This window comes from Lithobates pipiens, unplaced genomic scaffold (genome assembly GCF_037356315.1).
Source record: "Lithobates pipiens isolate NorthernLeopardFrog02 unplaced genomic scaffold, aLitPip1_a1.2 Scaffold_16, whole genome shotgun sequence".
NCBI lineage: Eukaryota > Metazoa > Chordata > Amphibia > Anura > Ranidae > Lithobates > Lithobates pipiens.
The window spans coordinates 368,563,093-368,590,582 of NW_027507748.1; the positions used below are offsets into that span (position 1 = coordinate 368,563,093).

The following is a 27,490-nucleotide window of genomic DNA, read 5'->3' on the forward strand; positions in this document are numbered from 1 at the left end:
GCAGATGGGCTGCAGCAGCAGAAGACCACACCGGGTGCCACTTCTGTCAGCTAAGAACAGGAAACTGAGGCTACAATTCGCACAGGCTCACAAAATCGGACAATAGAAGATTGGAAAAATGTTGCCTGGTCCGATAAGTCTTGATTTCAGCTGCGACATTCAGATGGTAGGGTCAGAATCTGGCTTAACATGAAAGCATGGATCCATCCTGCTTTGTATCAACTGTTCAGGCTGGTGGTGGACGTGTAATGGTGTGGGGGATACTTTCTGGGCACATTTTGGGCCCCTTAGTACTAACTGAGCATTGTCTAAACACCACAGAGTATTGTTGCTGATCATGTCCATCCCTTTATGACCACAGTGTTCCCATCTTCTGATGGCTACTTCCAGCAGGATACTACACCATGTCATAAAGCTCAAATCCTCTCACTACTGGTTTCTTGAACATGACAATAAGTCACTGTACTCCAATGGCCTCCACAGTCCCCAGATCTCAATCCAATAGAGCACCGTTGGGATGTGGAGGAATGGGAGATTCGCCTCATGGATGTGCAGCCGACAAATTTGCAGGAACTGCGTGATTCTATCATGTCAATATGGTCCAAAATCTCTGAGGTATGTTTCCAACAACATGTTGAGTGTATGCCATGAAGAATTAAGGCAGTTCGGAAGGCAAAAGGTGCACTTAATGAAGTGGCTGGTGAGTGTAGATGGACTTGACTCAGAACAGAACTCCAGCTAACGCTTTATACATAGTTACATACATAGTTACATAGTTAGTCAGGTTGAAAAAAGACACAAGTCCATCCAGTTCAACCACAAAAAAAAAAATATATATATATAATATAACAAATATCATACCAGCCCATATACCCAATTCTATACCCACAGTTGATCCAGAGGAAGGCAAAAAACCCCAGCAAAGCATGATCCAATTTGCTAAAGCAGGGGAAAAAAATTCCTTCCTGATCCCCCAAGAGGCAATCGGATTTTCCCCGGATCAACTTTACCTATAAATGTCAGTACCCAGTTATATTATGTACACTTAGGAAATAATCCAGATGAGGTCTTACTAATGATTTGAACAGGGGCAAAATGATATCTCTCTCTCTGGAGTACATACCTCTCTTAATACAGGAAAGGACTTTGCTCGCTTTGGAAACCGCAGCTTGGCATTGCATGTTATTATTGAGCTTGTGATCTACCAAAACCCCCAGATCCTTCTCCACTATGGATCCCCCCAGTTGTACTCCCCCTAGCATGTATGAAGCATGCATATTCTTGGCCCCCAAGTGCATAACTTTACATTTCTCAACATTAAACCTCATCTGCCACATAGTCGCCCAATTAGACAGAGCATTGAGGTCGGCTTGTAAATTGGAGACATCCTGTAAGGACGTTATTCCACTGCATAGCTTGGTGTCATCTGCAAACACGGAAATGTTACTTTTGATCCCAGACCCAATATCATTTATAAAGATATTAAAAAGTAAGGGTCCCAACACTGAACCTAGTTTATACATAGTTATAGCAAACCGTTTTTTGGGATAAAGGTTTTACTCAAACAAAAGCTGATCAACGTAAGCACCCCTGTCAGTGTTAAATGTTTTTTCTTAGCTCTCTAACTGCTACTTTGTCAGGACAGCTTGTTCTCTTACAGTAAGTTGAAAAATAACAGACATACTGGCTGGAACACCAAGTTTAAAAATAAAGGGTAAAAAACTGCATAAAAAAAAGCATAAACAAAGAAAACCAAATGCATCCACCACATCTAAGAATTGGTAACCTGCTATTTTAATAAAATTTTGGGGGTTTAATGGGGGGGGGGGGTTGTAATTGGGGTAATCACTCATACAAGCTGCACTATAATGTCTATGAATGAAACCTAGTCTATGAATGGAGGAGGCGGATCTTTCATTTATCTGTCTTTCCTCTATATAATCTACAGTACAGCTTCTGTGAATAGAGGAGGGGGTGGAAAGTGCAGGCATAGTTGGCACTTTTGATGAGTGCCTGTCACAGCTTCCCTATTAACCCCTGCCACACAGGATCCAGCAGCACAGGGGACACGTGATTAATAGTAGATTATGTCCCTTGTGCTGATTTTTATTTTATTTTTTATTTTTTTAATTAAATATTAGCTGGCCATAGATGGGTTGAAATCCAGTGAGTTCAGCAGGGATCAGCTGAATTGTGCGTAGCCACCCCTGTTTGACAAGTCAATAGTTAGGTTGACTTCTGTCAAACAGTAATGTTGGACAACTTTTGTCGGACGAGTTCCGTTGTCAGAATACAATACCCCGCCGATGGGGATTCCTCCATCCACCTTGAATGTGCAGATAGAGGAATTTTTATTTTTATTTTTTTAATTTTTTTTTCAGCCCGCTGGCTGATAAAAAAATAAATAAAAAAAAGTCATTTTATAAGCTTTAGGCTTTAAGGAACACAGTTGTGTCCCTCTATTCACACCCAGCCAACTAGACTAGCCATTTCCGGACTGCCGCATGCCGAGATACGTCCTAAATTTGAAGGGGGATATCATTGTTATGGCAGCAGCTAGCTGCCATAACCCCGATATCCTCCTCTTCAACCAGCAGTCCGGTTTCCGATAAGAGTGGACTCTGAGATCACTTTTATTGGTGGCGGGAGAGGGGCTCCGGTGCCCTCCAACTCTTACGGGAGCCTCCGGAAGCGACGTCCAAACGTCACTTCCACCCACAGCTCTTAAAGGGCCATTTTTTTATTGATTATTTTTATTTTTTTTAAATTGCATTTTTTTTTTCTTTTATTGCACTTTAGTGTAAATATGAGATCTGAGGTCTGCTTTTTTTTCTATTACAAGGGATGTGTGTGTAAAAATAAAAGGTAAAATAAATAAGGCGATTGAGTGAGAGCAATAATTCTAGCACTAGACCTCCTCTGTAACTTAAAACATACAACCTGTAGAATTTTTTAAAACATCGCCTATGGAGATTTTTAAGGGTAAAAGTTTGTCGCCATTCCACAAGTGGGCGCAATTTTGAAGCGTTACATGTTGGGTATCAATTTACTCGGCGCAATATTATCTTTCACAATATAAAAAAAAAAAATTGAGCTAAATGTACTGTTTGTCTTATTTTTTAATTAAAAAAAATGTATTTTTTCCAAAAAAAACAGGCAGCAGACAGATAAGGTAATCCCATTGCTTGTTGCAGTGATTAAAAAAAAAAAAAAAATTTCTATCATGTATTATTGAAGTTCATCTTTAACATAACTATATGGAAAATGCAGGAAATACCCTTCTCGGGAAAATGCATGTTGAAAAAAATAAATAATAATAATAAAAAAAATTATATATATATTTTCTTAAGACCCCTTTCACACCACACCGCCCATAGAGTGGGCGGTAAAACGGCGCTATTGTTAGCGGCGTTTTACCGGCGGATCTGCGGCACATTTCGGCCGCTAGCAGGGCGCTTTTACCCCCCACTAGCGGCCGAGAAAGGGTTAAAACTGCCGGCAATATGCCGCAATAGCGGCGTTTTGCCGGCGGTATTACAGCGCTGCCCCATTGATTTCAATGGGGAGCAGCGGTGGAGGAGCGGTAAACACACCGCTCCTCCACCGCTCCAAAGAAGCTGCTGGCAGGACTTTTCCCTGACATCCTGCCAGCGCACCGCTGTAGTGTGAAAGCCCAAAGCCAAGGAAAAAAATGAAACTTAAATAGTGTTGCATTGTGCAACAATTATCTTAATCCTCAGTTTTATATATTTTTTTTCCTTTTCTTTTTCAACCCAGTGGGCTCAACGAAGAAAAGCTGACAGTGTGATGTTAGTGCAGCGATCTCCTGGAGATTGTGTTCTGACGGAAGTCGGCTGCTGTACAAACAGGCTGAATGTCTGCCGGTTTCTATTGAACTGGCCGATTCCCCCCTTGATATTCAGCCAGTGTGTAGTGTGTACTAGGCTTAAAGTGGTTGTAAACCCTTACAAACCACTTTGACCTACAGGTAAGCCTAGATTAAGGCTTACCTGTAGGTCCAAGAAATATCTCCTAAACCTATATGGTTTAGGAGATATTTGCCCGAAAACAGGCACCGCTGTCTACGGCGCATGCGCCGTAGACATCGGCGCACTGAGCGCGGCATTCTCAACGACGGAGCTGCCGCGCGTGTCGGCTCCCGTGCGCATGCGCGGGAGTGACGTCATCGCGGCTTCGCCGAATGACAGCGGCGGAGCTGCGAGACCCCACCAAGAAGATGGATGCGGCGGACTACAGGGGACAGCGGCGACTTCGCTGGCTCCTGTGTCAGGTAAGTGACACATAATGGACTACTATGCGATGCATAGTAGTCCATTATGCTTTGCCTTTGCAGGGAATGAAAGAGGAAGTAAACTCATCAGGGTTTACTTCCTCTTTAAGGCTGGCTATAGATGAGACTTATTTTTTCTCTTTTCTTTTTTTTTTTACCGTCAACCTGCGGGCTGAACAAAAGGAAATTACTTGATTACTAGCGCAGCGGGGGGATGTGTGGATAGGGAATCCCTTCCACTGCGTTATATCTTAGAATACACTGATCAGCATTGCAGGCTATAGACGGCGGTGCTGATCAAGAGAAAATTTTCCAACAAGCTGGTGGTACACAAGTCGATCAACTGCAATCAGTCTGCCGATACATGAGTCAAAACTTGGCCAGTCCCTGCTGAACTGGCCGTATTTCATTTTATGTATAGTTTACCACTTCATCCTAAAGCATGAACCAAGCATTTTAGTACAGCGATCTCCCTACTGAGCTATTGTGTTCTGACAGGAGGACCGCTCCTCTGCCGAAACACACTGATCAGGACTCGCAGCCATTGGCTGCCAGCACTGATCGGATACTAGTTTTCCCAGCATGCCTGTTTGATAGAAACTGGACATTTGGCTGGCTTCTGTCAGACAGCCTGGGGTACACACAGGCCGAGTATCGGCCTGTTTCTGTTGAACCAGCCGGCATTTGGCATTTGTGTACCAGTCTTTAGCTATCCTGCATTGTAAATGAATCAAAGTCCATAGTTTCCTCTCTGAGCCAAGCTAATTTCTTGGTCACGGGTCCCCTCACCTGTGAGTTCTCCTGCCTCAACCCTCCTGGAAGTGTCCACCAATAGAAGATGTCCGCATCGTGCAGGCAGTGATTGTGGACACTCAAAGAAGGACCTCAGGAAGTAAACAGAAGAAGAGAGAAGGATGATCACATGACTGTGAATTTAGGTAAGTAAAATAGGCATGAGATAGTTTTGTGTTTTTTATATTTTTGTTATTTAATTTTTTTTGTTCATACCAGCAGTTAGTTAGAAGGGGGTGGGAAGGAGGTTGCCAATATCTTGGAGTTGGGCTTGAGGTTGAATTCACACAAGAATGGAAAGCTGCCAGAGTGCTTTACCTCTCCAGCAGCTGTCTATTCCTGACTGTGGTAGGGGGCAGTGTGGTCACATACAGCTATTTTTTTTAGTTTCATTCCAAACTTTATTTGAAGCATTCAATGGTACACTACACTGCAGATATGTCGCTGTACAGCAGAGCGATGCCCTGTGATGCCATACAGTGCTGTGCGATTCTTTACAGCGTATTGTGTTTAAAATGCAGTGTGTCTGCATTTTATCGCAGCACACTGTAATGCAGCTCCAGGCCTAGTGCGTTTGGGACACACAGAAAACTTTTTTGTTTTCTGTGTGTCCTTGCCGTGACAGGTGTTGCACTGCAGGGACACTACACTGTATGTGAATTCACCCTTAAAGTGGTTGAAAAGGCTGAAGTTAAATTAAAAAAAATAAACAACTTCTGTATACAGTTCCCCCCCCAAAGCCCCTTCTTATGCATACCCGAGCCCCATCGCGATCCAGCGCCGTGTATGTGAGCAGTGGTTCTCTGCTCTGTCCCTCCCCACAGGGCAGATCCATAAAAGGGGGAACCATTGGACATTCAAACTCTGTGATGAGGGAGCAAGAGTCTATGGAGGCATGCAGCGGGGCTCAGGAGCAAGCTTGCACTAGTGCCCCCATAGGAAGTGGCTTTCTATGGGGCACTGGATGAAGAAGAGGGGCCAAGAGTGCTGGCAGGGGACCCGAGAAGAGGAGGATCAAGGCTGCTCTTTGCAAAACCATTACATGCATTTGTGTGAAACACAATTGGTGATAGCAGCAAGCTGAGTTGATATATAAATATTAGGTGGCAGCACACTAGTTTTCTTTTCTTTTTTTTTTCTTTCTTCTTCACCCTAGTATTGCCTTTAATCCAATAAGCCATTTAAGCCAATAAAAAAAGTTTCTTCTTGTAACCCTAATTGGTCATTGTTTATGTCAGTAAGCATGTACAAAGTATAGGTGTGTTACATTAATAATGAATGATATGAAAGTCGAGCAATTGACACTTCACGATAAGCTGGGTCAGACAGGATTGTCTTGCCTTCATGTGCTTGTTTTCATCACGAACCAAATATTAGCTGACCAGCTTAGCAGGATCTTCCTGTTCCTGTTATTTGTTGCCTGCTTCATCATTTGCATGCAGGGTCACAGCAAAATCCTATACATTACATGTAAGTATTCTGGAAAATGCATCCGGGCCTCATGTACATTAGACAATGGCTTGCATTCAGTTTAAATTGCTCATTACTTAGAAATAAAGGGGTGTATATAGATAACTAACTTTTTTCCTATGAAAATCCTAGAGCAGTGAGGTAAAATCTGGATGATTTTCACTGTAATTTTAACTTGCTTCATTCAAAGTAAACATGCCCTTTAGTTTTCATATTTTGCTTTATGTTTAACAGGAGGATCTATTATTAAAGTAGAGCTAAACCATAACTTTTATTGTGTTTCCTTTCCTAAAGTAATGTCTTAAAAAAAGTGTGTGTGTTTGTATATGTGGGTATGTTAAAATATATATATTGGGGCAGACTCAACATGCCAGTTGGTCTTTTTCTGCAATCACTCTTCTATGAAATCCCAACACAGAATTGTAAATGTCAATAGTATTTAGCTTATCATTTCTCTATCCCTTTCAAGCTTATATAATTTAACATGTCCTCTTTTAGAGTTCATTAACACCATCTCGTTGCGGTAACTACTGTGTGTGCGCATGCATCATTTTTTGGTAGCATATTGTGCTATTGTGCTGCAAAGCAAGTCCGTTCATTGTGCATTGGGATGACTTTCAGAATGAATTTCGCCACATTGAACCAATGCATTTAGCATGCATTGCCATGTGTTACTGAAATTTTTATATAAACCGGTCCTTAACCACTTCAGCCCCGGAAGGATTTACCCCCTTAATGACCAGGTTATTTTTTTTGGGATACGGCACTGTGTCGTTTTAACTGACAATTGTGCAGTTATGCAATCTTGTGCACAAAATTTAGTTTCCTTTTTTGTTTTCTCCCACAAATGGCTTTCTTTTGGTGCTATTTGATCAACTCTGCGGTTTATATTTTTTTGCACTATAAACAAAAAGACCAACAATTTTGAAAAAAAAAAAAAAACAATATTCTTTTACTTTTTGCTATAATAAATATCCAAAAGAAACAGAAAACAAATCTCTTCAACAGTTTTTTAGGCCAATATGTATTCTTCTACTTCTCGGTGGATATCGTGTCCAAATAAAAAACTGAAAAGTGGTGCGTGCAAAATTATTTGGCCCCTTTACTTTCAGTGCAGCAAACTCACTCCAGAAGTTCAGCGAGGATCTCTGAATGATCCAATGTTGTCCTAAATGACTGATGGTGATAAATAGAATCCACCTGTGTGTAATCAAGTCTCTGTATAAATGCACCTGCTCTGTGATAGTCTCAGGGTTCTGTTGAAAGCGCAGAGAGCATCATGAAGACCAAGGAACACACCAGGCAGGTCCGTAATACTGTTGTGGAGAAGTTTAAAGCCGGATTTGGATACAAAAAGATTTCCCAAGCTTTAAACATCCCAAGGAGCACTGTGCAAGCGATCATTTTGAAATGGAAGGAGTATCAGACCACTGCAAATCTACCAAGACCCGGCCGTCCCTCTAAACTTTCAGCTCAGACAAGGAGAAGACTGATCAGAGATGCAGCCAAGAGGCCCATGATCACTCTGGATGAACTGCAGAGAACTACAGCTGAGATGGGAGAGTCTGTCCATAGGACAACAATCAGTCGTACACTGCACAAATCTGGCCTTTACGGAAGAATGGCAAGAAGAAAGCCATTTCTCAAAGATATCCATAAAAAGTCTTGTCTAAAGTTTGCCACAAGTCACCTGGGAGACACACCAAACATATGGAAGAAGGTGCTCTGGTCAGATGAAACCAAAATCAAACTTTTTGCCTACAATGCAAAACGATATGTTTGGCGTAAAAGCAACACAGCTCATCACCCTCAACACACCATCCCCACTGTCAAACATGGTGGTGGCAACATCATGGTTTGGGCCTGCTTTTCTTCAGCAGGGACAGGGAAGATGGTTAAAATTGAGGGGAAGATGGATGCAGCCAAATACAGGACCATTCTGGATGAAAACCTGTTGGAGTCTGCAAAAGACCTGAAACTGGGACAGAGATTTATCTTCCAACAAGACAATGATCCCAAACATACAGCAAAATCTACAAAGGAATGGTTCACAAATAAACGTATCCAGGTGTTAGAATGGCCAAGTCAAAGTCCAGACCTGAATCCAATCGAGAATCTGTGGAAAGAGCCGAAAACTGCTGTTCACAAACGCTCTCCATCCAACCTCACTGAACTCGAGCTGTTTTGCAAGGAAGAATGGGCAAGAATTTCAGTCTCTCGATGTGCAAAACTGATAGAGACATACCCCAAGCGACTTGCAGCTGCAATCGCAGCAAAAGGTGGCTCTACAAAGTATTAACGCAAGGGGGCCGAATAATTTTGCACGCCCCACTTTTCATTTTTTTATTAGTTAAAAAAGTTTCAAAAATCCAATAGATTTCGTTCCACTTCACAATTGTGTCCCACTTGTTGGTGATTCTTCACAAAAAATAAAAATTGTATATCTTTGTTTGAAGCCTGAAATGTGGCAAAAGGTTGAAAAGTTCAAGGGGGCCGAATACTTTCGCAAGGCATTGTATCTGTGTTTTCATTCTGCTTTTGTTTAAATTTAGCCTTTTTGGAGTTCAATATCTGTTCCTTTTGAATCTATTTAATTCTAACCATGCTAAGCACAGAAACAGATCCATGATGGCATGGTCAGTTTGCATATCTGCTCTCCTTGAAGGTACATGCAGGGTTGCCAACCGTCAATAAATTTACTGAAAGCTTGTAAATATCTGTGATTTTTTTTTTTTTTTTCTTTTTTTTTATTTTTTTATTTACAACTGTCTGCAAATATCAAGGGCTAATAATTTGTCCTGCTGTGTTTGAGTTTTTAACTCTGAGCCAGGCAAATTACTTTTTAGGGGTATTGTCAGTGTTTCCATATTGTGTTTTATACCATTTTTAATTTTTGTTAATTTCATCAACAAAAACATTTTCATCAAAGATTGTGTCAGTGGCATTTTTATAGTGACGAAAACGAAACTTAAAGTACAGCACATTTTCGTCCACTGGCAAAAATCAAATCCGTTTTAGTTAAAGCGGTAGTAAACCCGCACATTTTTTTTATTTTTTTTTTTAAACCTGCAAAGCAAAAGGCATAATGAGCTAGTATGCACCGCATACTAGCTCATTATGAAATACTTACCTTAGAACGAGGCCCCGACATCTGGCCCGATCCACGCCGAGGGAGCTGACATGCTCCCTCGGCGTTTCTTCCGGGTATCGCGGCTCCGGCGCTGTGAGTGGCCGGAGCCGCGATATCGTCACTCCCGCGCATGCGCGCGGGAGATTTCAGTCCGGCCGCTCGGCCGCTGCCGGATTTTGACGGCGAGAAACCCCTTGTGCGCATGCGCCGCTGCAGTCAGCGGCGCATACCGAGGGGAATATCTCCTAAACCGTACAGGTTTAGGAGATATTTTTTTTACCTACAGGTAAGCCTTATTATAGGCTTTCCTGTAGGTAAAAGTTAAAAATGTGGGTATACAACCACTTTAAGGAACGAAAACGTGACGAAAATGGCAAGGAGGCATGTATTTATCGCATATGACATCATGCATGTTATATGCCGATTATTTGTTTTTATCAATGGGGGGACAGGGATCGGGCGGTCCATCTCAGGTACCACATATTGGGGGGCGGGGGGGGGCGGTCAGGTGGGCCGCCGAATCTCTCCTGGCCCTTGGACAGCAATGCCAGCATAGTCTAAAGTTATGCCGCCCATACACAGTTCAAATTTAAAAGAATTTTCTTTCGAAAATCGTATCTTAAGAACTTTCGTACGAATTTTGTTTCGAATTACATCTTTTTAACCCCAGATCTCATATTTATTGTTTTCTTTCCTTGTAATTGGAATAAAGGTGACACAATTTTTCTTTTAAAAGAACAGTGTAAAAATAAAAGGTAAAATAAATAAGGAAAAAATATGTTTTAAACGCGACCCGTCCCACTGAGCTCGCGTGTAGAAGCAAACCCATAAGTGAGTAGGGCCCGCATATGAAAACTGTTTTAAACCGCATATGTGAGGTATCGCCGTGATAGACAGTGAGCAAAAATTCTAGCCCTAGGCCTCCTTTGTAACTCAAAGCATGCAACCTGTAGAATTTTTTTAAATGAAGATAGGGAGCCTATGGAGATTTTAAAGGATAAAAGTTCGTCACCATTCCACGAGCGGGCGCAATTTTTGAAGAGTGACATGTTGGATATCAATTTTCTCGCCGTAACATTATCTTTCACAATGTAAAAAAAAAAATTGGACTAACTTTACTGTTGTCTAATTTTTTTTATTTATTGAAAAAAAGTGTATTTTTTTCCAAAAAAAGTGCACTTGTAAGACCACTGTGCAAATACAATGTGACAGAAAGTATTGCAATGACCGCCATTTTATTCAAAGATTTTTGTGGAAAAAGCTAAATCTTAATTTTGCAAGCAATGGTGGGAAAAAAATTACTACTTTATAAAAGCTCACTAAATACCTTGGAATCGCTCGCTCGTCCCCACCCACTTTCCTGGCCAGCCGGGTAGCGTGCTCGGATAAGGGTCTGGTATGGATCTGTGGGGGGACCCCCACGCCATTTTTTCGGCGTAGGGGATTCCCCTTAAAATCCTTAAAATCCATACCAGGCCTCGGAGGGGGAACCCACGCCAAATTTTTAAAATAAATTTGGCGTGGAGTTCCCTCTTGAGAGCTGATAATTCTGTGAGAGTCGCCTCCGTATAGACGGAGATCCGACTTGGAGGCGACCTCCATTTTTAATCAATGGGTACCAGTCGCCTACAAGTTGGATTGAAGTAGTACAGGAACCTTTTCTGAAGTCGGAGCGACTTTAGTATTGTACACTAAGAAGGCTCTCATTCACTTACATTGATTTTTACATGTAAGGCGACTAGGGGCGACCTGAAGTCTGATCTGAGTTGCCCCTGTGTGAACCGGCTCTTAGGGTCTCAAGAAATGAGTATTTCAGGTGTGATCAATTTTCAATGATTGGCACCATAGCTTGTAGACTCTATAAGGCCCCTTTCACACTGGGGTGGTGGGTGCGCCGGCAGTAAAATGCCGCTATTTTTAGCGCCGCTTTAACGCCAATTTTGCTGTGCTATTCGGGAGCTTTACCCCCCCCCCCCCCCCCCCCAGCAGCCGAGAAAGGTTTAAAACCACCGCAAAGCGCTGCTGCCGACGCTGCCCCATTGATTTCAATGGACAGGAGCAGTGCAAAGACGCTGCTAGTAGGCCTTTTTTTTAGCGTCCTGCCAGCGCCCTCGGGTCTTTTACAATGGAGACACAGCAGCGGCTTTTGCAGGCGCTATTTTTAGCACTGTAGCACCTGCAAAATGCCCCAGTGTGAAAGGGGTCTAACAGTGATGGTGAACCTTGGCACCCCAGATGTTTTGGAACTACATTTCCTAAAAACTTTCACAGAGTCCAAAAAAAATATGAACCGATTTGGATTATTTTTACCAAAGATATGTAGCGGTATAAATTTTGGCCAAAATGTATGAAGAAAGATTACTAATTTCCTAAATTTTATAACCGAAATGAAGAAAAATGCAGTTTATTACCAATTTTTCGGCCTTTTTTCATTTATAGCGCAAAAAAATAAAACAAACCAGCGGTGATTAAATACCACCAAAAGAAAGCTCTATTTGTGTGAAAAAAGGACAAAATTTCATTTGGGTACAGTTGCATGACTGAGTAATTGTTATTCAAAATGTGAGAGCACCGAAAGCTGAAAATTGGCCTGGTTAGGAAGGGGGTTTGTTACAAAATCAAAATGCCTGTGTGATTAGGCAGTGAGGGAAGTAGCCATTTCCTGACTCATATGCCACTTTCTCCTTGGGCAGTGAAGCCCATTTCCTGACTCGTATGCCACTTACTCCTTGGAAGCCCATTTACTGAGTCACTTTACTGGAACTAGCACAACAACTGCTTGGATGAGAGACTAGTAACACAGTTTCTGGTTCTTGACAGTAGCTTTAATTTGATAACGGTGACTTCTCTCAAAGTGATGTTAAATAACTGACTTTGATTTTATCTTCATTTCCTAGACAAGGGCTGAAGATCTCCAAAACTTACACTGCGTTTGAGTTAATGTCTCTGATGTGACGGATCTAATCTCCTCTTTTTTTTCAACTGGAAGTCATTACTGAAATAAACTTAAATGTAAGTAAAATGCTCTTTTACATTGTCCAAGTATTGGTTTTCTTGCTCCTCTATTGTTGCTTTTTTTTTTATTTATTTATTTTTTTTAAAATGTTATTGTCACTAATCTGTTTGTGTTTTTCCAGACAAATCTTTGTATAAAGAGTCAGAACCTCAGTCAGTTCAGTGACCCCATTTGGGGAGATTTCCTCTCACTTCTTGTTCCAGTGACAGCACGACATTAGGACAGGAAGTGAGGGGAAATCTCTAAGAGGTTTACAGGCAGAGACTAAAATATCACTTGTTAAAATATTACTTGTTACTAGAAACCCTTTAAATTGATTTAGGGCTCAATCACATGGTTGCTTTGAGGTAACATGGCAAAAATGCACATTTTATCACACATTACTGTAACACAGGAAACGCAGTGTAGTGCCATTCATTTGAACTGCCCCTCTACACACCCAGGCAGTACACCACAACACACTTGCTTTGTCGTACACTACAGCACACAGATGTAATCCATGTGTATGTTCTGGTGTGCTGCTATGTACAACAACTTTATGGGCATTTTGGTGTGTTGTCAGTCTTTTCAGAATTATTAAAGGTGCTCACGATTCTGGATATACTTGTGTGAACGGGCCCTTATTATTGTCATGTTGATTTTTCTGCATTTTTCGTCCAGGTGACATTGACATCACAGTGACCGGAAGTGAGAGTAAGTCTCACCAACAAGGCCTCAGATGGCAGTGAACTATAAGAGAGGCTGTTGCCCTTAAAATAAATACATTTGAATGGAGTTGTGCTTTTAAGTGAATCTGTAATTTTGTCAATACTAGGCAGAGTAACAGATTTGCTGTATAGGAGGCCCTAGACGCCTCCTTGCCATTCCTGCCTCAGGCCTGAGTTCTGTTATATGTAAACTGTGGCGTTCAAGAAGTTCTGACTTGTACAGGAAATTTGGGACACTGTTGTGGAGGGAGGTAGGTTACTATAGATTGTCACCAGCACACCTTGGTATAATGATAATCTTGTCCTTTATTCACAAAAAGAAACCGGCATCACAAGCTGACGTTTCAGGACCTTTCTCAAAGGGAAGGGATGCATTAACAATCGACATAGAGCTTAAAGTAGAACTATAGGCAAAACCTTTTTTTTTAGTTACATTTTTGGATAGAGCAAGGGAGGGTTCTAATCCCTGTCAGATTTTTTTCACCATTTGTGTCCCATTAAGGAGGTTTCCCTTCACTTCCTGTTCCATAGCCAAACAGGAAGTGAGAGAAAATCTCTGCAAATTAAGAGGATTTCATGGGGACACCCAAGTCACAAGAACTAGTGTCCCCACTGGAAGATTTTCCCTCTACTACTTTTCTAGGGACAAATTTGGAATTTTCTTTTACTTTAAAAAACAAGCCTTTGCTATAAAATTTACCCAAGTATGTCAGTATATAAAGCGTGGCACTGGTAAAAACAGATATGGTTGCAGTAGCATCATATATCTCCCCCTTCATAAGTGGGGAGAAAAGTGTTAAGGGCTCATTCACATGAGTGCTTAGACAGCTTTCACACCGAGCTGCTGGGGGCGTCGGCAGTAAAGCGGCGCTATTTTTAGCACCGATTTACCATTGTTTTAGCGCCACTATTTGGCGCTAAAAAGGGGTTAAATCCGCCCGCAAAACGCCGCTGGTATCTCAGTGCTGCCCCATTGATTTCAATGGGGAGGAGTGGTGAGTTCACCACTCCTTCACAGCTCCAAAGAAGCTGCTGGCAGGACTTTTTGTGATGTCCTGCCAGTGCACCTCAAGTGTGAAAGCCCTCAGCTTTCACACTGGAGTGAATAGAGACGCTTTTTTCAGGCTCTATACAGGCGCTATTTTTAGCATTGTAGTGCCTGAAAAACGCTGGCAGTGTGAAAGGGGTCTAAGTCCCCTACATTATGAAGAGCACTTTGTTGACTTTTCTGTCCTATTACTGAATTGCGTACAGGTAGCCCATATTAGTGAATCGACACACATTGAAACTGCTGAATAGACACACACGCACTGTTGAATTTGATGGGTACAAAAAAACAATATCATGGCCTTGAATGCACAGGCTCTGGGCACCTGTCCCTGCATACCTGCTAAACATTAAAAATTAAACTTTACCTTATTTCCCGCTTTTTCTTGATGCACTTTTGACATAGCCAGTGCCTCACAGATGCATCCTAAGAAGACTGCTTCACCAGTGCCCTTCTTGGGTGATCTAATGTTAAAACTTCATATGTGTGAGCTCCCGACTACTTACTACCGACTTTCTTACTAACAGGAAGAAAAAATGTGATTCCAAAACTTTAAAGAAGAAGAACTTTAAAGAGAACAAAAAGTATTAGAGCTTTGAGTGGTAAAAGTGGATTAAAAAGGCGGTTAAATAAAATAGCTCTTTCGTAAAAAATACAAAACAAAACTCCGGTAAAAAATTGGTTCGCAAAAAAGCGGATGAAAAAAAAGTTTTGAAAAAACGTGTTAAAAACGCATTATTTGTAAAAAACAAAAACAAAACGTGGATAAAAGAAAAAAATGCATTTAACAAAAACTACAGCTATGAATAAACACTGTAAAAAATGCAGTTTGGAAAAAAATGTGGTTTAAAAAAAGTGGGTCAGAAAAAAAGCCTCAGTGTGAAAAGAAAGTCCTGCAAGCAGCATCTTTGAGGAGGTGCAGGAGCAGTGTATACACCGCTCCTGCACCACACCTGCCATTGAAAACAATGGGCAGTGCTGCCGAAGTGCCGCTTTTCGGGTGCTTTTAACCCTTTCCTTGGCCGCTAGCGACCGAAAAGCGCCGTTATAACAGTGGTAAAGCACCGCTAGTTTTAAAGGGGATTTACCGCTGTTATAGCGGTGCTTTTAAGCCTCTAGCGGGATGCTTTTACTGCGAACGCCCCATTGGGAAAGTGGCCTAAGGCTTTGCAGGGTTTCACAGTAATCCCCTTTGCCTGCTTTACTAAGTATTTTTTTCTATGTTAGTTTCTTTTGTAGACTACAATTATAGTTTATTTTTATTTTTACTACTTTATATTGTTTTTTACTCGATTTTGTAAAGAAGTGCAATAAGAGAAGCAATGCTTGTCTGTCCATGTAGGTGGCTTGTGCCTGTTATGCTGGGAAGGTTGACTCCTGCCTGGTGAAGCATACTTGATAAATATGATGCCTGTTTGCGTAGTGTTCTGTGATTACAACAGCTGCTTTCAGATCTCTGGAAACCAGTCTTAATATTGGAGCACACTGCAGGGATTTACACACCCTTCCTGTAAAGAGTATTAACCGTATGATATTTCAAGTTACTTTCCACACATCCAGGAATAAATCTCACTCGATGTGTTCCAACATTTGCTGTGTTGTAATGAAGAGATTGCACAATGTGTTTTCATAGCTGATTGCTATCCCGTCTGCTTGGCTGGAGAGTAGCCAGCTTAGTCTTTTATTTATGGTGCCTGATACTCTGAAATGCATATGTTTCTCTTTGCTTAAAACTGAATTTAGCAAAAGGATCCTTTCATTGTAAACAAAATGCATGCATGCAGGGCTTGTGTGTGATGTGTGCAGCCATGACTTTTGTGTTCTGTTTTCTTTGGAAGATTCTCAACCTCAGCTGACCTATGAAATGGCAGAGAATGGCACTGATTGTGAGCAGCGGCGTGTTGGAGTCTCTAAAGAACAACACAATGGGAGCTTTACAGGTATGTCGTCCCAACTGTAAATGACTGCTTATGTTTTGTCTCGTAAGGTATATATCCTTCAGCTTCACTGGCACTTGGAGCAAAATGATTTGCTTAAACACAGCCACACAATCCTTTTTCAATGTGTTGTGACACAAAACTTGCAGTATGTATTTTTATACATTTACGGTTGTATATTATTATTAATATTATTATTAATAATAATAAAAATAATAATATTAATAATAGTAGTAGTCGTCTTACACCGATATTTTCTGTGCTCTGCATATTTACTAAATCTGGAAAATTACAAGAGGTGACATACATAGGCATGTGCAGGGGTGTGCTTGGACACTCCCTAATCGCCCCATGCAGCGCAGATCCCCCCCCTGCTGATATTACACCAAAGCCCCCCCCCAATGGGACTCCTAAAAAAATTGTAATAAAAAAAAATAATGGTAATAAAAAATTACTGACACTATCCACTGCCCTACTGAAAAGTCCACTGCTCTACTGACATCATCCCACTGCCCTACTAAACACCGTCCATGTTTTAATACATTTGGGGTGCACACCCTAATGTAATAGGCTGCGCACACCTATGGTGACATAGTAAGACCAATAATGGACCTTACTTATACGCATCTCTGAGCGATGGAGCCCTCCTGGGCAGCACACACAAAGTAACTCCATTTTTGCTAAGAATGAAGCAATTGTCTCCTTCGCTGCAGAGTTAAACCTGCTGTTATTTTTGGTGAAACGAACACAATTCCACTCATTTTGTGGGAGGATCTATCTGCTGCGATCATATGATCAGTGCCAGGGTTGGAATAGGGCAAGTACATCTGGGAAAAGTCAATCGTACAAGCAGGAAATTACATTTCTTGGAGTGTTAGTACACAAACATACCGCTGTGGGCACAAAATAGCCATACTTTAAAGTGTTTGTTAAGCCTTTTTTTTATTAAAAACTGCCAGCTGCTCTATTAGAGGCTGACATACCACACTGTGTAAATCCTTTCTAAAAAACGAGCAGTGTAAATGGCTATTTAAAGCTGTCTTCAGGCCGGTCACGTGACTCGTGGCCACTTTTCAGTTCCGATGCACGGCTACTGCAGGAGGGATCGTGATCTCCCTCTGACGTCTGATGGGGAGATCACGTGGCCGCTCGGCTCCTCCCACAGAAGCCCTGTCTCCAAGCTGTAAATCGGCGGTGAGTCATGTAATCGTTTTTAGAAAGGATTTACACAGTATGGTATGTCAGCCTCTAATAGAGAGGCTGACAGTGACAATTTTAGTTTTTTTATTTTCAATAATAGCGGCGACAGGGCAGAGCAGAGACAGAGAGTGCGCTTACAGGCAGAAAGGAGGGGTTGAGGGAGTAGAGAGAAGAGCAGAGCAGGACAGTGTATGATGGAGGGACGCACTTTGACCACAGTGATCAGGGCAGAGCAGCCCTGGTTATCGTGGTCAGTATAGAGGGGCATACAGGAAGTGGCAGATTCAGGGAGGGTTTTTTTTTTTTTTTTTTTTACAGTTTAGAGGGGGGGCAGATTACACAGCACAAGCACTGTGCTGTTTAATCGGCTTTAAAAGATCAGAATGTGCATTTTTTTATTTTGTTTTGGGGGGTTAACAAAAACTTTAATATTTTTTTGTTTGTTTGCAAATCATTGCTGGCTGCAGATTTAAACTGATTGATTGTAAAGGAAATAAAATGTATTTAAAAAAAAAATTACTTGTCATACTTGCCTGCTCTGTGCAGGGGTTTCAGCCTCTTCTTGGGCCCCCCGGTGGCGCTCTGGGCCCCTCCCCCTTGCCGAGATCCCCCATAGCAAGCCGCTTGCTCTGGGAACACTCAGGCGTGCTCGCTTCAGAGCCCGCTCTCTGCGTCCATAAGGACTCCTTAATGACATTGGCTGTATGTTTGTTTGTGGTTGTTGTCCTGGGCAGAATTAAATTTGGGGCCAATCGCACACCGCTCTGATGGTATGGCATGATGGATAAATGTCTGCCTGTATTTCTCAGCAGAAAGGAGACACATTTGTGATTAACAGCTCTGGCCTCTGGCAGCAGGGGCCACTCTGGAAACCGGAGCTGTCATTCATATAAAAAGATAACATAAAAAGATTGCACAGCCTGCAGCACTGTGTGTCTATCAGCAGCTGTATACATACACAGCCTGGTCGATGGATGATACAGTGCTGTGTGATCTTTTGGTTTTATAAATGAGGGATCTGCACTGTCAGGCTGTGTCATACATAAGACTGCCCTGACCTAGCTGATTACTTAAAGTGTTACTAAACCCACAATAGTAAAATCAGTCTGTATATGTAGTAAAGCATGCTTGTTATACTCGCCGTGGAAGGGGTTAATCCTCTGAATTGTGTGAAAAGGCTGTTTGACACTTACTTCTCTGATCCTGCCCTTTTTCCACGGTCCCCAAACCATCTCCTGATAGAACAGAGCCTTTGGGATAAACTGCACATGCTCAGTTTGGTGTGTATTGCTAGAGAGTTTTTTTTTTTTTCTTGGGAGACTGCTTGTGATCAGCACAGGGCCAATCAGCACTGTCCACACAGAAGGTCAGAGGTCCTGCAGCCTCATAGGACAGTCAGAGTAGAATGAAAACTCCTCCTCCTACAAGCTTTAACTAGACAGTGATAGAAGTCACAAGACTGCTCTAACTGCTGATGAGAAAAGGTATTTGGCAGTTTATATTTACTAAAACTATTGCATTTCCATGTTCTGTGTACTGTGGGAGACCTGCTATAGTGAATGCAGGTTCTGGGTTTAGTAACACTTTCAGTCATAACGGTGAAAGCTCACTCTGCAGTACCTTGTCATGCATTGGTCAGGCTGTGTGTGTAAATGCTTTAATAGACACACAGATGGCCTTTTTCATTCAATAGATCTCTCAGAGCTGCAGCTCTGGGCATTGTATCCATGGCTGCATGTAAACAGGGCACAGGCAGATATATTACATAGACCATCATTTACTATTATAAATAAACAAAAAGTGCTGATTGTTCATCCATGATAGTGACAAGTAACTCGGGTTAGAGGAGGCAGGGCTTTGTGCTGGTTTTACCACCAACTAAAGCTGGATTTGAAAAAGGGGTGGAGCTACAGACAGCATTTAGGTTGCTTTCATTTATAAAAGCTAATGTACAGCTTCTATGAATGGAGGAGGTGGGCAGAAAGGGCAGGCATAGTAAGTACTCTTAAAGAAAACCTGTCACAGGTCTCTCAGCTCTAATAAACCCTTCTGCACCAGAGGATTGGATTTGAGGAGGAAGATTTCAGCTAATGCAGGAGCTAGCAGCACAAGTGACACCTCTTATTGATAGTAAGGCCTGATTCACAGGAATACCGGAATGCGCTGCCAGTTGCAGACACGCACGGGTGGCAATAATTCTTAGTGGCAACCCCATGCATCTCATAAACGCGGGTGCGTTCACAGCCACCACACTGCATGGTACTGGTGCTGCGCCTGCCTGCTGTACTATTTGAAACCAATATGCTGCCAAAAACGCGCCGCGCTGGAACGTGCAAAAACCGTGCAGCAACCTGCTCAGATGCATCAAGATGATGTGAACTGTCTCTAAATAATGTACCTTGTGCTGATTTTTTTTGTTTTTTTTCATTTATGCCTAAACTTTGGCTTAAAAATGAAGTAATGCAATAAAGTAAGAAGTTAGTTTTGAAAGTATGTTCGGATGTATTCTAGTGGTTAAAGATCTGTATCAACACTAATTTCTGTAGAAGTTCCGGATTTTTACTTTTTTTTTTTTTTATGTGACTGAAAGAGGAAGCTGTGTGTAGACTACTTTGCACAAATTAAGTAAAATAAATAAATATATATAATGCTGTCTTTGGATGAGTGGTCTATGCCAGTAATAAAAACTCTTGATACCATTGTTTCTTGCACTTACTTTTCAAGGATTTGCTGTCCCTGAAACTCTAATGCATGCTGTCCCTGCTATACAAATATTTCATCAAACCCAAATAGAGGAAGTAACCGTTTATTCTCAAGTATATGAATTTGCTATTTTGCAAGAGTCTTAGTGGTTGATTTATCAAAGGCTAATAATAGTCTGTGCAAGTGCAGTTGCACTAATTTTCCCCAGAACTCAGTGAATGTGGTAAGCTATGTTAATTTCCACCATACAATCGTGTGCAAGCAAAAAAGTTTTTTTTCCTTTTTTATTTATTTATTTATTTTTTCCTTGCATCTGTTTGGGTATTCTTTTCAAAGTAAAGCTTCACCACATGCACTAAGCTCTGGGGAAAAAGACTGTGCACTTGCAGTTGCTCTCAATTTGCCTTTATCAAATCAACCATTTAGCTTTATCTGCCAATGTGCCTTAAAGTGTTTGTTAAAGCACAATTATAAGTCACTGGCAGCCCCTCTATTATGCTCAGGCATAGCACACTGTATATGTGCTTTCTAAAAACAAGGCTTGTAAATACCCATTTAGAACTATCTTCAGGCCGGTCACGTGACTCGCGGACGCTTTTCAGCTCCGATACATGGCTACTGCAGGAGGCGCCGAGATCTCCCTCTGATTTCAGTCAGGGAGATCACCTGGCCGCTCGGCCCCTCCTGCAGAAGCCTCATCTTGGAGCTATAAAGCGGCCAAGAGTCACGTGACCGGCCTGCAGATAACCCTAAATAGTTATTTACAAGCCTTGGTTTTTAGAACATGCATATACAGTCTACTATGCCTGAGTATCACCGAGGGGCTACCAGTGACCATTTAAAAGTTTTGGATTAGTAGTAATAGTGGCGGGGAGGGGGGCGGAAACTGAGACACACAGCAAGGAGCTGACAGGCGGATCATAGAGGGGATGAGAGGGAAAGATGAGAGTAGAGCAGGGCTGCAGATAAAGTAGGGATGTCTCAGGCAATGATGGTCAGGGCTCAGCAGCCCTGATTTTCGTGGTCAAAGCGGAGAGGGGATACTGGAAGTGGCAGGTTCAGGCAGGTTTCTTTTTTTACAGTTTAGAGGGGGAAAGATTACATAGCACAAGCACTGTGCTATTTAATCTGCTTTAAGGGACCAAGATGCCATTTTTTTTTTTTTTTTTTTTTTGAGGTTAACAAACATTTTAAGTCTAGTACACGCTATCTGCTTTTCTTCGTTCAACTTAGAGGGCTCAGTGAAAAAAAAACGGAAGAGCTCGGGAAGAGGTCCTGTACTAACAACCGATGTTAGTACAGTGTTCTCCCCGCTGAGCTTTTGTGTTCTGACACAGGGACTGCCCCCTCCAGAAAACACACATGGATTAGCGCTCTGAGATATTGGCTGAAAGCTCTGATCCAATTTTTGGTCATGCCCCTTCGACAGAAGCCGGACGTTCATGTGGCTTCTGTCGGATCGACTGATGTATGCACGAGCCGAATATTGGGCGGTTTGTATTGGACCGGCCGATGCCCCGCAATATTTGGCCCATGTGTATGGGGCTTTAGGTAACTGTACAATAAAATGTGCAAGCCTTCCAACATAATAATAAGTGGCATTTTTGCTGTTTAGAATACGATGCATGTGTGCAAAGTTGATAATGTTTTAATACATAATAAAAAGTATTTTGGGTTTATGAAACCGAATGCTAAGTGCCGGTTCACACACGGGCGACACGACTTGCAGCGCGACTCACAGACGCGACCTGCACACGACTTCAGCAGCGACTTGCAAAACGACTACTGTATAGAAGTCAATGCAAGTCGCCTGAAGTCGCCCCAAAAATAGTACAGGAACCTTTTTCTAAGTCGGGGCGACTTGAGTCGCTCCTATTAGAACGGTTCCACAGTACAGAACAGAGCGCGACTTGTCAGGCGACTAAGTCGCCTGACAAGTCGCGGTAGTGTGAATGGGCACTAAGAGTCAATAAAGTATAAAATTTGATACTACAAGTTGTTGACATTGTGGAGGTAATTTGATGACCATATTTATTAGTTGTTGTGGTTCCTTTTGTTTTCAGCATAAATGTTTATTTTGTTTTGACATGCACTTTAGCCCATAAAAGCAAGGCCTAATACTAATCTAACCCCTAAAGTAAAGCCTATGTCCAATTGACCCCTGTTTTGCACACTCTCTCCTGTTTGCACTAAAATCATTCAGGTCCTACACTTGGGCTCCGTTCAGGTATATGCGAATTGGATGTGTTCTTAACTGCATCTGATTTGCATAACGTGAATCGAACTAGCTTTAAAAAGAGCAGGTTCCCACATGTCTGGTGCAGGCGCAGTCCGTTTCTGAAAAGGGTCCTGTGCGATTTTTGGGTCTGGTTTAGGTGCAAATTCAAGTAAAAATTTGCATCAGTGAACAAAACCACACCAGGCTCCAGACTGCAAACTGCAGTCAGACATGTGTGAACCTAACCTAAACCATAGAGTGCTGAGATCCTGGCACCAGAACTAACTGTTTAGAAATATCTATTGCTCTACCTTCCTTTTCCTATCATGATAACACACACACACACACACACACACACACACACACACTCACTTCTAATTGTTTTGCAATGATTAGTGATGATACGAAGAATCTCTCTTTACAGATTCCTCCTTTTTGAATGAGAAGAGGAGGAGGGACCGTGAGGAACGGCAGAGTATTGTTCTCTGGAGGAAGCCATTCATTACCTTGCAGTATTTTTTCCTTGAAACCCTGATAAACTTGAAGGAATGGAGCTTAAAGTATGTATCGCAGTGTTTATCAAATATCAAAAGTAGCTTATTGACGGGCCCACCATTTTATAAAACATGAATCAATATTTATTTATTGCTGTTCACAGAGTTTTTACATTTGTGTAGATTTGTTTTTTATGCCTGCAAATGACCCTTAAGGCCCCTTGCAGATGGGGTAGACTCCGCTAAGCGGATCTACCTGCTCGGTGAGAGATCTGTCTGCTGATCCCGGCTGAGCGGACATGTACACAGCCTGCTTTTCTCTATGGTGTGGTCAGATGGAAACAGACTGCCTGTCCATTTCCATCTGACTGTTATCCAGTCTGATCCGCTGGACGGATGGGAAACAATTCCCCATTTGTGAATCTTTACCAGATTGGATGCCGGCTGGTGTCAGCAGTGTCCGTGGACACCTGCTGCTCCATAGAAAGCTATCGATGGTCGATTGGGGACCGCCTGAAGAACTGACAGGTGGACCTTATCAGTCAGTGTAAAAGGGACCTTCTTCAAAGATAAATAATTCATAAGGGCACTAACATTAAATCAATTTTCTTCTGGTTTTATAAAGTCAAAGCAGAAGAAATTCTGTACACCAGAGCAAAGCGTAGAAATGTAGCCTTTGGTGTGTTCATGTCTTGTGTTGAAATGGGTCACAGTAGATCAAGTTCTAAGTGCAGAAACTGAATATACCACATTCTATTGGAGAAGGTACAATTTGTTCCTTCACAGAGTCCATGGTACTTCTCTTCTTCCAACTGTTCTGTGGCTCTCGTTTTCCCATTTATTTACAAAATCAGGGATAACTTACACATGTTTCAGTTGACAGACGGAAAGGAAAAACGTTTTAATCCAAGAGGAGTACCCTAAAATGTATAACTCCAGATAAATGGCTAAACACAGTGTTTACCATGATATACATCAATTTTTTAGCTTGAGGGTGGTTGGATTGCATTGGCATATGATTCTCTTACGTATATTGCTAGATTTGCACTCTGTACACAGTTTCCATATAAATTATGCAAGGGGGACAGGTTCAAGTGGTTTTAGCAACAGTAAAGCATTCATGAAATAGGGACACCCAGAAACAGGCTTAGAAGGTTTGTCTTGCACTTTTATTCAGCAAAGCAGCAAGCATAGCATCTCATCAGGAGGGCTTTGTACGACAAGCAAAAAACACAAAATATCTGATCATCCAGGCTTCTAGCTAAACTTCGGTTTCTGATTACCGTATATACTCGAGTATAGGCCGACCCGAATATAAGCCGAGGCCCCCAATTTACCCCCAAAAAACTGGAAAAAATTATTGACTCGTGTATAAGCCGAGGGTGAGACATGCCTGTCCATCCCTGTGTGTCCGTCCATCCCTGTGGGTCCATCCATCCCTGTGTGTGTCCATGCATCCGTGTGTGTGTGTGTGTGTGTGTCCATGCATCCGTGTGTGTGTGTGTGTGTGTGTGTCCATGCATCCGTGTGTGTGTGTGTGTGTGTGTCCATGCATCCGTGTGTGTGTGTGTGTGTCCATGCATCCGTGTGTGTGTGTGTGTCCATCCATCCCTGTGTGTGTGTGTGTGTGTGTGTGTGTGTGTGTCCGTGCAGCCTACCTGTGTCCAGCCTGCCTGTGTCCGTCCAGCCTGCGTCCCGTCCAGCCTGCGTCCCGTCCAGCCTGCGTCCCGTCCAGCCTGCGTCCCGTCCAGCCTGCGTCCCGTCCAGCCTGCGTCCCGTCCCGGCCCGTCCCGAGCCGAGCCTCCGTCCTTCAGCTCTTCGTCGGCGGCCATTCTAGGATTCAAAAGCCGCGCCTCCGTCGGTGATAGGCGGAACACTCAATTTCCCACTGACTGCTGGGAAATTGAGTGTTCCGCCTATCGGATGTCCGTGATAGGCGGAACACTCAATTTCCCAGCAGTCAGTGGTCCGCCTATCATGGACGTCCGCTCATCCTCATACTACGGACGAGAATGAGAGGATGTCCGTGATAGGCGGAACACAGACTGCTGGGAAATTCAGTGTTCCGCCTATCACCGACGGAGGCGCGGCCTTTGAATCCTAGAATGGCCGCTGTCTGTCTGCTCGACACGCTGATCGGGCAGACAGACAGCGATGACTCGAGTATAAGCCGAGGGGGGCACTTTCAGCCTCAAAAAAGAGGCTGAAAATCTCGGCTTATACTCGAGTATATACGGTAATACAATTCCCACAGAGTTACACAAAATAACCAGGAGGCTCTAGTATCTGTTTAGTGTTCTAAACAGCAGAGAGAAAGTAAGGGAGTTCTGAGCTTTAGTCAACTCGTATCTATAAAGGCCTGAGTACAAGCAACTCATGAGGTCAGGCTAACAGGTAAGATGTGGACCCAGGACTGGAGGTTTTATGCCACCCAAAGCGCTACAAAGCCTCTGGGCTCCAGGACCAAGTGTATTAACGAGGAGGTCCAGCCCCACCCACACCCCCTCCAAAAAAATTATTCTGCAGCTACAAATACTGTAGCTGCTGACTTTTAATATTGGGACACTTACCTGTCCAGGGATCCTGCAATTTAGGCACCCCAGACGATTTTCTGTTTGGCTCTCGGTGCTGCCGCTGCCATACTTGGTAAGGGAAACCGGCAGTGAAGTGAAGCTGTGCTTTCTAACTGTCCTGGCAGTGGAAGAAGGAGGAGGCGGGTGAATCTCCGAGGGACCTTGCCGCAGCCAGGTCTCCCCGTAGTGGGGACAGGTACCTGTCAAAAACAGGTACCCCCCACCTGAAAGGTGCCAAATGTGGTGGTGGGGGAGGGGGGGAGCAGATAAGTGAAGATTCCTCTTTTGAATGGTGCTCCACTTTTAAATTCTTTGAAAACAAAAGTTTTTTTATTTTCATATCAAATACAAACCCTGGAGCCCCTCACCATGTGTAGGTGTGTAAGAAAAATGACACATATGCATTGTCCACTACCTCGCTAACCAGTGCCTCAAAATTACTAAGAAATGAAACTGAGGTGAGACCAAAAAAGTTTGCTCCCACTCTTCATTTTAAATACACATTTTAAATTAATAAATCATCTTCAGATGCAGACAAGTATAACTTTTTGCTGCCCTAGAATCTCTGCATGCTTTTTAGTACAATGGTAGTTTTTTAACCACTTTGCCTCATTGGACATATTACATACATCTAGAGAATGAACGGTTTACAAAAACTCTGAAGTAGCAGCCATGAGTTTGTGTTTGTTTTGTTGAGCTGGCTCCTGACTGTCATGTAAAAGTGATCTGAGCGCCTGTATAGCACCACTGCTTCTCCCCCATCTCCTTTACGGTTCCTTGAATCGTCAGTTTTCTCAGGACCCACATCACAAAGCTTCAGGATGGCAAACGAGAGGAGAAAGAGAAACTTGCCTGATCGAACATTCCCTGATCTCCTTTGCTGTCAATTAAGCCAGAAGTGCTTAAGCTCTGAAGATTTTTGGCATCAGAGCTGTGATTCCTTAGTTGCTGTGCTTGGGGGGGAAACAACTAATCAAGCACGATCTGTGCTTGATTAGCTGCAGGGGAGACATTAGGATGTCAGAATCTCAGCATGAAGGATACCTGTCACTTGCTCAGTCACATGGGGGGCCTCTTATGATAGCAATAAAGTTAAATGAATAAAAAAAGAATCTACGTAACCCTGCCGTTTTGCACGCACGTGTATATAAAAAATGCAATTACACCACACACGAGGTATTTCCGCGAACATCGGAGTGAGAGCAGCAATGCTAAGGTCATTTTTCATGGTTAACTCTAATGCCCTGTACACACGGTCAGACATTCCGACAACAAAATCCATCAGATTTTTTCCGACGGATTTTGTGCCAAACTTGTCTTGCATACACACGGTCGGACAAAGTTATCGGAAAATCTGATCGTTCTTAACGAGGTGACGTAAACCATGTACGTCGGGACTATAAACGGGCCAGTAGACAAAATCCGTGGTCTCTTAATTTATTCTGAGCATGCGTGGCACTTTGTCCGTCGGAATTGTCTACACACAATCAGAATTTAAACGATCTGATTTTGTTGGAAAATTTTAGATCCGGATCTCAAACTTTGTGTGACGGAAAAAGTCAGATGAGCCCACATACGATCGGATTTTCCGACAACACGATTCGATCGCACATTTTCCGTTAAAGGCTTTTAAAGTAGCGTGTATACAGTAGAGTTATGTCAGCAGGGAAAACTGTTTCTGGCCTAAAGTGCACATAAATGTTCATGCATGGAAACCAATTGTAAGTCTGCATTTTGAAATGATTTACACATTGGTTTCATGCGGTAGATTTTATTTAACAGTTAGAGAAGTATAATGCATTGCTACACCTTATGATAACTGACACTCAGAAAATGAAGTCACACTGTTTAAGATTTGTTTGGCTTTTAAAGGTCAATTGGATTAAATAAGATTTTAATGGTACAGGCTCT

At 42.5% G+C, this 27,490-nt stretch overlaps 1 protein-coding gene across 1 annotated transcript in view; it reads left to right on the forward strand.

Annotated features, from left to right (window-relative positions):
• Nucleotides 1-27,490, forward strand: part of VMP1 (vacuole membrane protein 1) — a 231,792-nt gene that overhangs the window by 18,480 nt on the left and 185,822 nt on the right. Inside the window, exons 2-4 of the mRNA XM_077482110.1 lie at nt 12,581-12,695; nt 16,293-16,394; nt 22,937-23,072. Coding sequence (XP_077338236.1) covers nt 16,319-16,394; nt 22,937-23,072 — 212 coding nt within the window. The 5' untranslated portion in view covers nt 12,581-12,695; nt 16,293-16,318. The remainder of the gene's footprint in view (nt 1-12,580; nt 12,696-16,292; nt 16,395-22,936; nt 23,073-27,490) is intronic.